Raw genomic sequence first — 16,903 nt, 5'->3', positions numbered from 1 at the left:
CCCTCCTAATGAAATAGGAAGTCAGGCCTAAATATAATTGCTCTATTGAAACTGAAAACTCCAATGTTAAAAGCAGAATTGTATTCCTGAAAATGGAAGAATGTGGGCATTTGAGAAGTACATATTTGTACTGAAAAAGAATGTCCATGGAACAACGAGATTCAGGGAGCATGAAATGTTCCCATGTCTATTTGGCAAATCAGCAGAATTCAAAATAAAAGGATGTTGGCCTTAAACCAATACATTCAACAATCATTGAAGACCTTATTCCTCATGTACCAGTAGCAGACTGAGCTGAAGTAAAAGGGAACATCAAATCATGAACCTTCAGACCTGTCCTTGTATTTGTAAAAGCTGGGTCTGTTTTTGTAAACTACTTAATTTACTAGAGGTAGAAGAACTGGAAACTCAGTAACCAGGCTCAATCCAAAGAATACCGACTTGCTTAATGTTTCAATGTGAAAACAAAGGGGTGTTCACTTGCATTTATTTTTAGAACAAACGTCATTTTCTGGTTGTCGCATGTATCAGTAGGGCTCTAGTCTACAGCACCTAATCTGCCCACCTTGTTAGGAGTGTAACCATTCAGTGTGCTTGGAGGATTTCTTTACAAGATGTATCATATCATAAAGGAGGTAAAGTTTGCATTGTGATAAACAGTAAGACCAAAAGCAAAACCTAGCTCATTGTAGTTCACCAAATGGTTCTTTAAGTGTGATTATTAGTTCTCTCTATACCTATCAGTTCATTTATCAAAAAAAAAAGTCTCTTATGAAATTTGATCTTATCATAGCTCATCATACGGATTGTGAAGTTAGTATATTGTTACACCCCTACTCTTTGCTATCAATGACCGCACTCTGGTCTGGGTAGCCCTTGTGATCTTCCAATGTACAGTTGAGATCCTTCAAAGTCAGGGAGAGTAATAGCCAACAGTCACAGGGGATAAGGGAGTGAAAATGTGATCTAGGTCGAGATGGGATACTATTCCTTTATTGCAGGGTAATCTACTTGTTACTGATCTATGTGGTTGATAAGTTTTGGGAAAAGCTTAGTATTAATCCATGGAATCATCCAGCCTCAAGCTATCTGCTTTGGTTTGGACTCTTAAGGCCTCAGAAGCTGGAGCAGTCCAGGTGTCTGATAAGGTAGTAAGCACTCAGCCTGCCCAGACACATCTTTACTACCCACTCCGACATCTGAAGGAATCTGCTTGCAGAGGGAGAGGAGGACAATCATTGGAAGGGTGTGTTAAAATCAAGAATGCGGTTCAGAACCGGATTCGTGGCAGTGGAAACGCAGCTAAGGGTTCTTGCAAGGCTTGAAACTCTGTTAATACCTGCCATTGACCATTCTGGATTGTGTTCTGACCCTGCTCCCCTGGGTAACGAGAGGAGAGGAGAGGAGCCAAAAGACTGCAACTCCATTTTATTACTACAAGTGAAAAACACTGGAACTGGCTTTAATTTTATTACAGGGAATATAAAACCTTGCCATCCAGGTTATGGCAGAACAAATCCCCCAGTCTGAACAAATCCCCCAGTCTGTCCAAAAGATACAAACCTCAGGATTATTATTATTATTATTTATTTCTTAGCAGACGATGAAACTTAAATGGAAATCAAACAACCCTGTTCCAGACCTGTGTTTTTTTTTGTTTTGTTTTGTTTTTTTAATTGTCTCAACATTGACTCCTGTAAACAGCCTTGACAGTGCAGTGCTCAATATAACATACTTAAGGAAAAAATGAGATCCCCCTCTTTATGGTTTTGTCTTGCTTCCCAGTACATAGTCCTCAGTGTAGTGGCATGTCTGTTTAGTACAGAGTGGCCATAAAGCTTGTGTGCCTGCAGCTAAATATATACTTCTCAAATGCCCACAACTACCTTGGGTGATGTAAACAAACTGGTAAGCGAACAACATCTGGTTTCTGTGGACACTGTGTAAATCTGTCACCCAGGAATCACATTATATTGTACAGGTATGAGGAACACTGCAGTTTTTTGGGGTTTTTTCCCCCCACCAGTAAACAGAAAAGGAGTGGTTAAAAAAAATAAAATAAAAATACATCTCCTGAAAAATGACACAGTAAAGGGCAATTTAAGTTTAAACACCTCTGTCCAAGCAGTAACAATTTATAAAAAACAAATTAGTTTTATAGCAGCATTTCACAAAAACTTACCCTAAAGTGCTGATAAATCCATTGACCGAACCCTCTGCATACAGAGAGGCAATGTCTCCAATATGTAGAAAACTGGACATCTTGTCAGACATTTCTCATTTCACCTTTTCCTGGAAAGACAAAGAGCAGTATTACAGGCCATGTTGCAGCATTTTGAAAGAGATACCCTTCCCTCGGATACCAAAACAAATGTAGAAATTAAATTTCCCAAATTGTTTTCCTAATTCCTTTTGACTAAGGTGGTCTACTTCCAGTACAGTAAGGACCTTTATTGCACATAGCCTATATTGAAATAAATACATGGCTTTATTCATCTTTACCATTCTAGTTCACTAAAAAGGTCACATTAGTTACTTTTTTTTGCATTATGTCATGTGTCTTTATAATCTCTATACTTTAATGTTTGGGAACCTTAGAATAAAAAAAATACACCAAAAAACATAAGATTAAGGTTATTTTACTTTTTTCATATACAGGAGCCTGAACAAAAAAAAAAAAGCTTTTGAATCCTTGTGGTTCCAAGGTACTGTATTAACAATGACACACCCAGCCCTAGCATTTAAACAGCACAGGTAGTTCAGTTCATACTGCTGCTCTGCGAGCAGATCTGTCCCAACAGGAACAGGTCTTGGTCCTTTGAAGCAGACCGCTACCAAATTCATTGCACTGGGGAGCCCCTTGGCCTCTAGTTATGTCTGTACTGTATGCTACACTTCACATTTTTGCAGAAATCTGGAGAACCGCTTATTCACTGGTTACTTGATGACAACATTTAGCATAAGTTATAGAAGATCAGATTCTGGGGATGTACTGCACAGTATGTCTGTGCATCAGTATCCGACACAGATGCAAAACTATCAGATTCAGCGGATATGGGGGTGGTCTATGAATCTGCCCATCTATAGCACTTTTGCATATCCAATTGTCAAACTTAGTATTAACATTTAGCATAAGTTACGGCGTGTATCCAATATATAAGAGAGGTGTCTGTCCTGCACACATTCTTTGCATATATACTATCTGGATAACAGCTTTTCAAATTCTGATAAAATGTTTCACTTACGCTATACTATTCTTTACATACTGTTGATATGTCCATAGTTTATCATACGGATAGCCTCCTTTTAATTTACAGCCGTGACTGGGGATGTATGTTATTCACACACTTGTTTTTAAAATGAAGGTATGCAAGGTTCTGACCGGGAATTTTTCACAGAGTGGTGCTTATGCTTACGCTGTGTTGAAGTAGCTGTCAGCATCTAATATTCTATATCTATGGTTGTCAGTAGGCAGATGCAGACGCTGCGTCATAGGATGACGTACTCCCTAGCAACGCATGGACGTCATTCCACTGAGGAGCAACTAGATTTTTGCCATATTGCTATCGTTTCTGTCCAACAGAAACATGTTTTTATCTTTGAAAACATTAAGAATGGCCTACGATTGTGGATATAATTAGTGCTGTTTTTATTTTCAAAAATATTCACGTCTTCTTCCCCCCCACAATTGTAGCCTACTGCATAGTACAGTAGTAGTTTCTGCATGTGAGTTGTATTTGTAGTTAATATAATGTAGGCTACTTATTGATTACTAAAAAATCTATACTAATAACATGCATCATCTCACATTTTAAATATTCTAATAAACTTTACTGTGATCATGTGATTGTGGAGTTTTGCTTTTGTTGTCATTGTTCCGATAAATATGGTTGTGGCACCATTAAAAAGATGTAACTTACACTTGATCACACGTGTGCTTGCAAGAGTAAGTACTAGAACACCCGTTTGTCACTGTTGGTTCCATAGTTAAGGAATATACAACAAACGTTTTTTCCCCCACTTATCGCAACTAAAACTGGACATGTACTGTGTCCCACATTTTATATTTTAAAACCTACATACTATATAAAAATCTATGGGAATCTGAAGTCATACAAAAGGATTATTGTAAAATTGTGGAACTTTTGATTTTTTTTCTAAAGACCTTGAAATAAAAGATTGAATCTCTCAATACTGTTTGGAATACACATTACTGTTCTTCATCTGAATGATTTACTTATTTAACCCAGCTTGTTATGGTATAATAAAGATCTGCAGTGGTGTTGGTTGTTACAGAGCTGTGTATCAGGGATCCCAGGATCTAGTCTCATCCGTCAACAGAGGGGAATGTGCTAATAAAGTTCAGTGAATTTCAATCTCGTCTCCATGACGCAGACATTACACGCACCAAACTAAAGAACATGCTGTCACAACCAACCCATTGAGGAGTATTGAGAGCTGAAAAGTATTTTAAGCAAACCTCACATACAGGAAAATGTTTTTGGCCGTTACGCAAACTGAAAACACAGTGCAACAGCCTGAATACAGCGTCATTTATTCAGTGCAGCACAGCGGGGATGGGGTTGAAATTCTCCCTGCAGTAAAATGTGTGGTTTTGTGTTAATTGGGGAAGGGTTTTGTTGATTGATTTATTGTTTTAATTTGATTATTGGTTAATTGTTAGTTATTCCCTGCACCTGGAAACAATTGTAAATTAGGACCAGGTGCAGGGTATTTAAAAAGGGCAGTTAATCTGCTCAAGGCAGCTGAAGGAGAGACACAGGAAGGTGTGCGCTGTTCCCCGCAATCACAAAAGTGTTGGTATTTGTGTTACCGGTAAACGGGGTAGCCGTCCGGTATTTAGTCATTGTATGTGTAGTTAATGCTCAAAAGAGCCAGGTGTTTATTTTGTTTTGTGTTTTGGTTATTTTTTAGTTTAAATTAAAAAGAATTGTGCATAAGTGCTGAAAAAATCAAAGTCTGCTGTACTGGGTCAAGTTTTTAAAGGGCCAACGAACCCGAGCCGCAAGGCTCATGTTACACCAGGTAACAGCCCGTTACTCTGAACAGCGCTGGCGAGAACCCTGGTATTGTCTATGAACAAGCTACAGAATTTCCACGGCTTCATTTTCACTTTGACGCAGGTGAAACCAGTTTATCCAGAAACAACATTAAATGTGATGGTAATGTAGCAGTTGGTTTCCTTTCAATTCCTGTTACAGACAATGGGGCCCCCACTTCAATTCCATACTGACCCATTTAACTATTTGCTACAACAAATGAAATTACAGTAACATGAGGAAACAAACACTTCGTCTCAGAAGGAAAAACTGGTGTAATATCATGCCAACTAGAAATGAGGCATCCCGAGATAGAATCACATGGGAACTGTTTGTAAACCTGAAGTAAAATTGATAAGGTGAAAACGTTCTCTATCATTTCCATTGGAAACAGTAGTGAAATGGGTCATTTCTACTGGACAGCACAGAATGGAAATCAAGTAAATATCAAGACCACAGCTGTGTACCGAACAGCAAGTCGATAACTGTGTCTTGTCTATTGCAGAAATGTAGTCACATGACCTAAATGGCAGCCAGGTCAGTCCGGGTTTATACCTTGCAAGTATGAAGTCACTAGGGTTCTGGGATATGAGGCTTTGACACGGTGGTTCTGGCAGCGTCCTGAAATAACTGGCACAAGGGATTCATTCCTCTTCTCCCAATCGAGCTTGACCATGAGAATCACAGAATACAGCTCTGTACCGAGGACAAAGGCAATATCTTGAAGCATCAGGTCTATCATCCAGAAACCGAAAAGTAATTTGCCCGGGTAAGGCAACGGTATAGGAGGGGCAGATTCATACAGGCTCCCCTCAGACAGGGATGTTTAATGAGAGGCCACTCAAATATTACATGATATATTTACAGTGTTAAATCTATTTCAGCAATTTCACATTATTCAAACCCCTCCCCCCCCCTCGGTTTATTTTAAATGTATTGCAAGCACCTTTGTATTCCATTAAAAGTGCTTGATTTGTTAGGGGCTAGACAGCAAAGGCCTACAACATCTAGTGCAGAAAAGAATTAGGGTACATTTCATGTTCTTAACAGTGGGGTATCTTCGTAATTGGCACCAGGAAATGTACAGGCCTGGCTTTTCATGAAATGTCACTGCAGTTTTATTGGCATAAAAGTTTGGGAACAAGAAAAAGCAGAATTTGGTTTGTAAAGTAGTTTGTTTTACTGTTTCTTTGCTTGCTGAGCTAGGCAATCCTGAAAGTCCTGTATTATCTATTTACTGGCAATCTTGCTTTCTGTGCTGCCTTCAGGGCATGATACAGGCTGGGAAATAGATATGATGGCCGTGCCTATTCAAAATTCAATTTAGCACCAATTTAGTACCATTGTTCATGTTCAGGGTCATGCAAACTTTGTCAAAGTTTTCCTACACCTTACTTAAATATAGAAGATGCAGTATACACGGCCCAAACAAGGTACTGCCTTCTGCAAGACTTAGCACTGCACCTCTCCAGAACAATGTATTACACACAGTAGCATCACCAATAATTCAGTAAAACAACCGGTCAAGATATTTTCCAGTTAATGTTAGATACTATCTACTCCCCATCTTCCAGACAAACAAAATAACGTGGAGTCATTTAAGCATTAGTTTAATGGTGTTCAGAGTTTGAAATTGAGTCAAAACTGTAGTTCATAAAAGTCCAGACTTTAGCAAGTTAATTTGAATGCCATTTACAGTAGTCCAGCAACAGTCCTCCAGAGTCAATTACTTCCACAGGGGTGAGAAGCCTCAGTCAGTTCTAAGAGGTTGCTATGTTAGATAAATATGTATCAAAGTAAAACATTTAAATCATCCAATTTAGGGTTATGACAAATATTACATTTTTAATCCTCTTACTGATCTCTCCCACAATAGAGGGCACTGAATTAAAGCAATTTTACAATGCCAAGTTTAATTGACAGAAACAAGGCTGTCAACAATATCCATACAATACATAAATCAACTAAACCAATTAAACTGGCAATATCATGATAACACATTGTTTGAACCCAACAGCAGATGTTCCAGCTTGAATAGTCCAATTTATTTTACACAGGCCTGCGGCTGCACATCCCTGCTTTATTGTCATCAATTAACGTAGCAAATAAAGTACCTGTATTATATGGTGGAGGCTGGAAGCAAATCCTACACTATGGGTTAATCAGTGATGCAGGCAGTAACCTTGCCAACCACGTCATTGAAAGAATGAGCCTACACAAAAGAACACTGTTAATTTGGTCCATCCCCCCCCCCCCCCCCAAATACTGATAAACCACCTTTTAAACATCACAGGAAGATTTTACATTTGGGTGAAAGAGACACGATGCTGGAAAAGGATTAAACCTCCTCAATTCTAAAACCTTTGGATCACAGAATGCCTGTGGGCTCCCGTAGTCAAACAACCACTGGACCTGCATGCCTTTCTACAGCACTGTAGATGGTGTACCTGTTCTGTATAGTGCACACAATCACAGTAGAAGGAGCTACTATGGGGGTCTAGCACGCATCCGTCACGTATGCTCACCTAGAGACAATTTATTAGAGCTTCCACCACTGCAAACAAGCAAACGGGATATACATGGCTGTGGTGATGTTACTAACTTTACCTGATGTAAAACACACAGTGGAAAGTTTAGAGCAGGGGTCTCCATCCCTGGTCCTGGAGAGCTACAGGGTCTTCTGGTTTGTTTCAACTGAGCTCGAGATCTTTAACCATTGAGGACGTAAAGACACCTATTAAACCTGCAGAATTGGGGCTCTCCAGGACCAGGGCTGGAGACCCCTGGTTTATAACATCTGATGGAATTGCCAACAGTCGCCTTTGTGAAGAAGCTTATTTGCAACGCTGTACCCCAGAGCTATCTTCAAATGTCTTATTAAAAAAGAAGTAAGAATCTTTTAGATAAACCAAATACACTCCACAACTATGGTACCAAGCAACTGTGAGGATGCAGCACACTGTTGCATTTGTCACTTGCCCCCTCCTGGTTTTGATATGCTGTTATGCCAGTAGTATTGTGTATTGTCTATTTATAGACGCTTATTGGAAACCTGTAAAACACTAGCAGAGGTGGACCTGGATTGATTAAGGCAGCAAGACAGTTCTGTAGAAATGGTCAAATTGAATTCAGAATACCAATATGTTCTGATTCACAGCATCAGCATGCAAGCTGCACACAGTACCAGTGTTTAGATTTCAAAGTCTACAAAATACAACATAATAGTTGACCAAATGCAAGTCAATTCTAGCCCAGGTACTCCTAACTCATCCTGCTTTCAAATCACAAGAGTCCTCTCCATCGCTTGCAAATTTAAAAGCCCACTGGTTGTACCACTAAGGGCTTACTGTACATGTACAGAAGCAAAACAATTCTACAAAGAATATCTAAAAAAGACAGTAAACTAAAAACCATGCACTGTACAAATTGAAAGTAACCTAACCAGATGGAACCATCCAACACAAAATCTTATCTATTAGTTTGGGGGCAGCTTTGAACAGGAATAGGTAAATCATAGGAGGATGGGTGACAATTACTGTCCAATGCATCATTAGCAGCTGGGAAGCTAAATACAGTAGTTCTTGCCCTTTAGGAAATGTAGGTGTCCCATGTTCTAGCAAACTTGCATTTCTATTGTCAGAAATCCTATCTGGTATTGTACCACGATAGCTTAAAGAAGCCATGTTTGTAAGCCTTCCTTTCATGTAGTCCAGCACTCCCAATGTTATTTCACCTGGAGAGTGCTTTAACCCAAAACACTACTTAGGTGGAATGATCAAAGGAAATTAATCAGTATTGAATGAAAGTAGATAGTTCTTTAACCTAGTAGTGTACCAGACTTAATTCAAACATTTAAATCAGGTTTTCTATAAAAACATGCACTTCTTTATAAAACCGCACATGTGACACTAGCAAGATTATTTATTTTGTTAGGCTACCACTTTACGAGAATGCGAGACAAACGTGTTTCCATAATTGATTTTTATAAATATTATTGAGCAAGAAAGAACAAATTCAGATAATTATGTAAAATGTAAAAACACAATGAGGGCCATCATATTGAAATTCTGAAATAAAGCCAAGTACACCATCTCAACATGGGCTACTGGAAGGAAACAATAGCATTCTGTTTCTGTGCTAAATAAACGTCTACCGTTCTGCAAACCAGTTAGCGTGTTTACCTGTATCTGCACGGGTTTTGTCCAATACAAATGGCACATGGTTTAGATTGCACTCTAATCAAATACAACATTTATTGACAAACTTCAGGTCCGTAAATGCATACCGGCATGTCCTGTACGTGCATTGCAATCGCCTGGTTTAAGAGCCGGCCTGCATATGTCAGTCATTTTAATTTACCAAGTTGCGCAATTACACTGGTCAGTCATTGTGCCTTTAATACAGTTGTTGCTTTAGTGTCGATATTGTGGTGTTATTTTGGAAAAAGACCAGCCCATTTTTTAGCACACAAACCTACAGTTGCACGTTTTATTTGTGGATTCAAGTGCAATCGCATGAGTTATTGTTTTAACGCGATTATAATGCATGCAATCACGACCATAGCGTTATCTCATCAGTGTTCACCAGAATATCAGCGACTAATAGCAAAAAGGTTTAAGATGACCTTTGTCTGCTCAATTAAGTCATTAGCGTTAAAACCCGAGCTTATCTGCGGAACTTCGTGGCAGAGCATCTGAATAGTTTGCATTTTATAGAATCTTAATCAGTGTCAGTATGCATGTTTAAGTTTCAAGGCGTCAAGGCAAACGCTATATGCTTCATAACAAGACTAATTATTGAAGTCCCTGTCTCAACTCTTCTTCCTCTGAGCTGAGTCGGCTGCAGCGCCAATAAATTACAAACTTTCTCTCAAAACAAAATCCCCAATCAACATAAAGCCTAAACGACGGAAACATTAAAAATACACAAGACAGGATTCAGAGCTGCGAGTTTAACTGTCTGCAAGCATAGTATTTTAAAGAGGCTAGTTCAAACATGTTTACGGAGTTAAACACAAACGTGTTAACATGTTTTACCTTTACTACAGGAAGAGCTCTTCTTGAATAGCTGTGCTTCAATAATAGTAACTGCTGCTCGTTACTTATGTCCCGTTTTCATTTTATTCCATGTTAGTTAAACTCCGTTAGAAAAGAGGCGGACCTTGCCAGGCTTTCTCGCTCCTCTCTGCTCCGCTCAGCTGTATATCCACAAGAGCAATACAGCGCAGCTTGGTGTCTCTTATGCTTTTATATGAATAGGGAGTTTTGGGAAATGTAGTCTCAATAGACGCGCGAGGACGTGCAGTTCAAGTGGCGTTCCTATACCAGTGTTACGCAGGAAGTGAACCAATACCGTTTCGACATCAAACAAGAAACGAGACATGTGCTTAATACTTTGGATTCGTTAAGTTGTTCCAGAGCAGTTCAAAATAACCCACTTAACGGTGTGCTAAGCACTGCTCTGCTCCTCTTACTCAGCGGCAGACTATTGCGCTGCACATCATCACTCACCACAAAGTCACTGGCCGCACAGTACAGTACTCTACCGAGCAGTTTTCATCGGTGATCTGACACTAAGTGAGCGGAGAACCTTTGTTCTACACCATATTTAACACAGAGCCACTGCTTTGAATGAAAAGTTCTAAGCAACTATCTGTGTGTGACCGAATAATTTCTTCCTAAAGCTGCTAACTCGGATCAAGACTGTTTCATTGTGTTGTTTGTAACTTGAATAAGGAGTAAACAACTTGAGAATGTTATCTGTTCAAACAAACGGAAACAGCTCTGACGGAACCATGCAGTATACAGTATAGAGATCCTGTCAGAATTTTATAAGAAAACAATTTGAGGGGTCTTGAAGACAGGAATATTATAATGAGGTTTGATAAATACATATTTACTGACATTTCCAACTCAATAAAATTACTTGAACCTGCTTTGCATACACCAAACGCCTCTAAGCACGATAGGTTTACAACCACGTACTGTATTGCTAAGCAACGTAAAGTACTGGCTGAAAGAAGTACGTCAGGTGATTAATCACATGATCTGTCCTCTGCAAACATGGCTGTTGTGTACACATCGAATTGAATTACTGTGAGAAACCAACTTCCTATACCACCGGGGCAGATGTGCAGAGATGATACACGGTTTGGCTGTGTCGCTTTTAACGTTCACTTTAATTTACGCATCCTTCGGTAATGAAATTGAAGAAAAGTCGACTTCAGTTACTGAAGATCCGAAGCCGCACTCGGCATCCGAAGAAGGACGAAGTTGTGGATGCAACTTTCTGAACAGAGCCGGTGTCTCTAGTGGAAGTGAAAGCGGAGTTTTATTTCCTGAGGCTGCTGTCAAATACACAAGAGAGGCAAATGAGCCGCCAGTCAAAAACACTAAGGAGAAAGCAAGGTTCAATCAGGTACGAACAAGCTGACTACCAAACCAAACAGAAGTGTTGTAAACTTGGCATTCATGCAAGTTGCGGTCACATTGTAATGCATTGTGATTGTTTAACAATGCATTGCTCGCTAATAAAACCATTGTAAGCAGTTGCTGAGCGATGTTTTGTATGCGTTGCAATTGAATACTGACACCTAACCCCTATACTTTCCTATGTATTGTACATTAGTATTGCAGATGACCTTTCTGTGAGCTTGCATGATGCAGTCATGTTTTGTGTAGTCGTATTAACATCTATGAAGAGAATTCCTCACTGGTGCAAGCTGACTTGTTGGGACTCTATCGGTGTTGTTCATTTTCTTAAAACCATTAACGCCAGCACCTTTACCAGCATGTCCAGCTTAAACCCACACCAACATGACACCACCCTGCTGTTACAGTCTTTGACAAACCAGTACTGTTAATCCTGCTGTGGGGTTTGTGGCACATGAACCACACGTGCTTGAGACAATGGCAGGTGTGTGGGTGTGTGTGCATAAGGAGGTCTGTGTAACTTCTGTCCCCGCATGGTGCTAAGTCACATATCAGGCATGACCTACAAGAATAATGTTAGTATGATTGTTATGCTTGATTCAAAGGCTCAGTTAACCAGTACTAGTACACTGGATTTGTATTATCCAGTACTGTATTGTAAAATGACATGTTAAATTGTGTACATCTGTGTGTCTATATATATTAATGTGAACCTGATGAAGACACGTTAGTGTCAAAATGCTTTGTTTGTCTGTCTTACGACCACGTTTTTAAACAAATAGAGGTTTTCTGATGAATACAAATGAGCATTTAAGTATTAAATCCTTCTAAAGAAGAAAAATGAGAGTGGGACTGTGAAAGTCCCTACAGAAACTCTTTTGGTAAGCCATTAAAACTGAATGTTAGGCTCAAAAGACTTTTTAACTTTTGTATTACCGTAGAGACTCTACCTTCACTACATTATTATATATATATATATATATATATATATATATATATATATATATATATATATATATAATATATAATTGAAGTGGTATTTTATTTTGAATCTTGATGCTTTCTTTAGATAATTTATACCATTGATCACCTATGAAAAATCCTTAACCAAATCGCCATGATTTCATAGCTGAAATCTGAGAATTCTCTCTATTGGTCACCAATGTCTGTAAGTCATTATTAGGTGATTTGTTGTGGGTTGTTTAGGCATCTTTTGTACAGAGGCCCTATTTTCTTGCAATCAAAAACCAATTCTCTAATGAAATATCAGACAGGGACTGGAAAGTTACTGGGAAGCCATTGTGCATTGTGTACTAGAACCGTGTACCGATTTCTTTCCTTTCTGACTCCCTCTCCCAGATGGTGCTGATCCCCAGGGGAGTGTTCCTGATGGGGACAGATGAGCCGGCTATACCTCAGGACGGAGAAGGGCCAGCCAGAAGAGTGCACATTCAGCAGTTCTACATGGATATGTATGAAGTCAGCAACTTGGAGTTTGAGCACTTTGTAAATGCTACTGGTCATGTAACAGAGGTAAGATACCTGGAAGTACTGGGGACAGATGAATACAGGACCACTGGTGGTGGGATATCTGTGTCATGTTTTACACCCAGATGATGCTCAGGTATACCAAGTTGTAGAGTAAGAAAGGGGTCTGATAGGGGGAGCATAGGTAAGAAGTGACCCCCACCCCCCGCCTGAATATGTTGGTCCTACACAAGTCAAAATAATGATGATGTTCATCTTTGTCCAACCATAGTAGTAAGTAAATCATAGTGGTGGTTAACCAAAGTTTTTATATAACTAGTTTTGTGGCAGGTCCCAAAAATGTATTTTACTGGGTGTGACTACTGTTGTGGCCTGACAGATTTTATTGGTCAGTCTTAGTCTGCAGAACTTGTAATGATTGCTTTTGTCAAAATGTATATTTGTGTATTTCAGTATGCCATGGCTAAGTATTGTAAAGTCAGAGACTAGTCTATTGAAAATAGTTCCAATCTTCTTGCGTAAAGTTGTTATTTTTTCCCCAGGCAGAAAAGTTTGGAGACTCTTTTGTGTTTGAAGGTCTATTGAGTGAAAAAGTAAAGAACAAAATCACACAGGCTGTAAGTATAATATATCTTTTTATTATTAATATTATTCACACAACTTGTTTTATAAGATACATTAGGAACAATGGTCCCCATTCACAAAACATTAAAGAACCAGTGTCATGCATTCTTTCTTCATTATGAACAACTTTACCTGACCTGAAAGAACTGTTTTGATGTCAGAGAGACCCATCCATAGAATTGTTGTTGATTTTTTAATTAAAAATTGTAAATAAACATACTAAGATCGAAGTGTGTCTGGAAAATTGGTGCAGTTGTGAAAAAAAATTGCCCTCATCTCAATAAAAGTAACCAGTAACCCGCAGTGACAATATCATTTGCATCACCGTTGTTATAAAGTGATTTATTGATCGAATTACCATTGCCTAGCATAGGTATTTTACAAAACTTTTAAGTGTCAACAAAAATACAAGCTGTAATACCTGCTTAAGCTAGTGAAGGGGGTATTCATGTCATTGATCTTTTCTGTGAAAATGTGAGAACACCAGCACTGTTGTTTACATCTTATTCACTCATTGCTTCCCCAGTGACACACATTGCCAGGAATAGTTTGTATTGCAGAGGGAGATAGGCTGATGACTTAAACAAACCAAATATTTATTAGTGCAGAAACAGTAATAAATGATGATTAAGAACACACTAAATAGCCAGTAAAATAGTATGCTAATTTAGACGGTATAAAATATTCCTGTAGAGGTAATTACCACGATTTGAGTGAATCTTGGCAGCGTTCCACTTAATGTTTCTACAAAAGTGGAAAAAAACAGCGAGGGTCACTATATCTGTGCCTCAGCAAGCCCGAACAATTTGTGTAATGAGGCCTGTATAAAACGGTGTTCACTTTATTAAATACAGTACAAAATAAACAGAAACAGTGAAGAGACTGAATGAATTGCAAAGGATGCACAAGAATAAATAAATAAATATAGCTCTACAGTATATATCTGCCACATCTACACTGAATGCAGTCTATAAAACTCAATCTCCTCCTCCAATATCAAACTGGGGCTGCTGTCACAAATCCAATCTGGAAACAGAGATAGGTCAAAGATAACCTGAAGGCATCATTTTTTGTATAATTTAAATTTCTCAATCAAATCACCTACCTCCAATATTGCCATGATAATATCAGTTATTCACAGCTGTCCGTTCTGCCTGCATGCTTCTTTCTGCAGTCCAGGGTAAAAACCTGCCACTGGCATTCTTCGCTTTGGACGTTCATTAGGTAACGTCCTCCATTAGAGTTGGAGAGCCTGAGTTGTGCCACCCTGCAGTCCCAAGCAGGTCTGAAATCAGTTTGATTTTAATCTACAAAGAGGACTGGTTTCAGACCGGCGGATGTACTGTAAAGTGTACAATACAGTATATCAGTTCATTTGAGATTTAGTAGCAGCGTGATCGCTCTGCTTGATAGCACTACACCCCTTTACTTCATTTAAGTGATTGTAGCTAACACAATATTTCCTTCAGTTTATCAATGTACTTCAATTTATCAATGTATTTTTTATTTTAAACATGATATATTGTACTACACTTGGTTAAGGAAATCTGTTAGCAAGCCACGCTTTCAGTTTGTTTTGCACTTGAGGGTGAAATTATCCCCACTCTTTCAGTGGGGATAATTATCCCCACTCTCTTTCCTGTCATTAACCAACCAGCTGCTTCCCCTGACTGGCATGCTTTCAGCCAGTAACATGCTTTGAACCAGAAGACACTGCTGAGTGCAAACAGATAATCAGGGAATAAGGCATAACCTAAAGTAGTACCAGATACTATGTTTTTTTAAATGAAAATGCATGTGTGCTGTAACATGCATTTCTTTCAAAACTGCACATTTGTGATCTTTTTAGCTAATAGAAGTTCATGTAATTTAGCTTATGCAAATTAGGTTTATGTAATTATTTTCTTAGCTAGAATTACTTTAAGCACCTGCTCTACAGAAAATAGGAGTGGGTGCCAAGCAGAGCGCAGTGCCAGGGTCTCTCTTGTAATGGTCGCTGGTGCTCAGTGAGCTACCCTGGATAAACATCTTCTGATAAATATATAAACACACCCAAATGAGCTCTTCCAGCTCCACAGTTTCTGTTTCACTTCCTTTGGGAATTCAGTGACCTACTAACAGAAACAAAAATAGCACTGGAAAAATTTAGATCATTTTTTCAGCAAATCAAGAAGGATAACTGTGCGGTTTAATTATTTGTGTTGTTTATTTATTATGTTATGCGGAAATTCATCAAACGTATTCCTAACCAGTGCAAAAATCACAGTACATTAAAAAAAGAACCTATTCTATGCAGTCTATTTATACAAGTACATAAAGATAAACAAGAATTCCAGTAAATCCAGCCATTTCACCCCAGCAATTGTCTTATGGGTTAAAGCATGTTACTGGCTGAAAGTATGTCAGGCATTAGGGGAAGTAGCGGGTTAGTTAATGACGGGGGTGGGGACAATTTCACCCTCTATGTGAAATGACCCAGGAAGTGCAAGACAGTTTAAAAGCGTGGCTTGCAAACAAATACCATGCGCTTGCTACAGCATGTCCTGCATTTTTTAAATGAGGTTAACTGAAGAATCTCTTCTCGTAATAGCAATTTGCTAAACATGGGTGGAATGTATCCATGCTGACCTGTTGATGTGTTTTTAATGAGTGACACTTCATTGGGTATCCTGTCAGAACAAGAAGGGCACCACTGTTGTGAAATATGAGAATTTCTGGATCCACCCATTTGGTCCAATTCCTTAAAGGACTGCAAACCAATCCTAGGCCTGGAATCCTAAAGGTTAAAGGGGCCCCTCGGCTTACAAAAGCAGAGCTCCAGAGCTCTGTAAACAGAGTAACTTTCAATAACTTTCAATACGTAAACAACAAAGGAGCACTGGCAGTTCAGGGAGAGCTAGACCAGCACACACATACAGATACCATCTCCCTATTCCTGTCATAGGCAAGTCTGGAGGTATGAAGAGGCTTCTTAATAAGATCAACCAGTAAGAAAAACCTAAATGTCTGTTAGCATGAATATAAATTATAACAAAGCCTTCCGTGTGTAGATCTTTAGTTTCCAGACCGGCTATTGAAATGTTAATGTTTTGGTAGCTGTTAAAGAGCACTTGGTTACTCTGAATCCTATTCATGGAGAATTACACTGCTTTTATTAATATGCTGTCACAATAAACTGCGAGTAAAGGGCTGGGCCTCACCACCAGGGTTGATTTTGAGTCTATAATACATCAGAGTTTTAAAGCACCCCTGTATCCTTAACAGAGCTCTCAGAATCATGTCTAAACTCCAGGACTCTGC

The 16,903-nt window shown here is 38.9% G+C and overlaps 2 protein-coding genes across 15 annotated transcripts in view; one reads left to right on the top strand and one right to left on the bottom strand.

The window, feature by feature from the left end:
* Window positions 1-10,304, bottom strand: part of LOC117412304 (inositol 1,4,5-trisphosphate receptor type 1-like) — a 171,396-nt gene extending 161,092 nt beyond the window's left edge. For 10 of the 13 annotated variants that reach the window (XM_058988875.1, XM_058988878.1, XM_058988880.1 and 7 more), the window contains exons 1-2: window positions 10,097-10,303; window positions 2,183-2,292 (exon numbers count right to left, since the gene is read on the bottom strand). In XM_058988875.1, the coding sequence (XP_058844858.1) occupies window positions 2,183-2,274 (92 nt within the window). In that variant the 5' untranslated portion in view covers window positions 2,275-2,292; window positions 10,097-10,303. Of the gene's footprint in view, window positions 1-2,182; window positions 2,293-10,096 lie in introns of all 13 variants that reach the window. The other 3 variants (XM_058988874.1, XM_058988877.1, XM_058988876.1) reach the window with 1 other exon arrangement.
* Window positions 10,305-11,077: 773 nt separating this feature from the next.
* LOC117411741 (formylglycine-generating enzyme) overlaps window positions 11,078-16,903 on the top strand; it is a 39,372-nt gene continuing 33,546 nt past the window's right edge. For both annotated transcript variants that reach the window (XM_058988872.1, XM_058988873.1), the window contains exons 1-3: window positions 11,078-11,477; window positions 12,851-13,024; window positions 13,522-13,596. In XM_058988872.1, the coding sequence (XP_058844855.1) occupies window positions 11,199-11,477; window positions 12,851-13,024; window positions 13,522-13,596 (528 nt within the window). In that variant the 5' untranslated portion in view covers window positions 11,078-11,198. The remainder of the gene's footprint in view (window positions 11,478-12,850; window positions 13,025-13,521; window positions 13,597-16,903) is intronic.

The sequence above is a fragment of the Acipenser ruthenus genome, chromosome 16 (genome assembly GCF_902713425.1).
Source record: "Acipenser ruthenus chromosome 16, fAciRut3.2 maternal haplotype, whole genome shotgun sequence".
Lineage (NCBI taxonomy): Eukaryota > Metazoa > Chordata > Actinopteri > Acipenseriformes > Acipenseridae > Acipenser > Acipenser ruthenus.
This window is presented reverse-complemented; position numbering and strand designations above follow the sequence as displayed.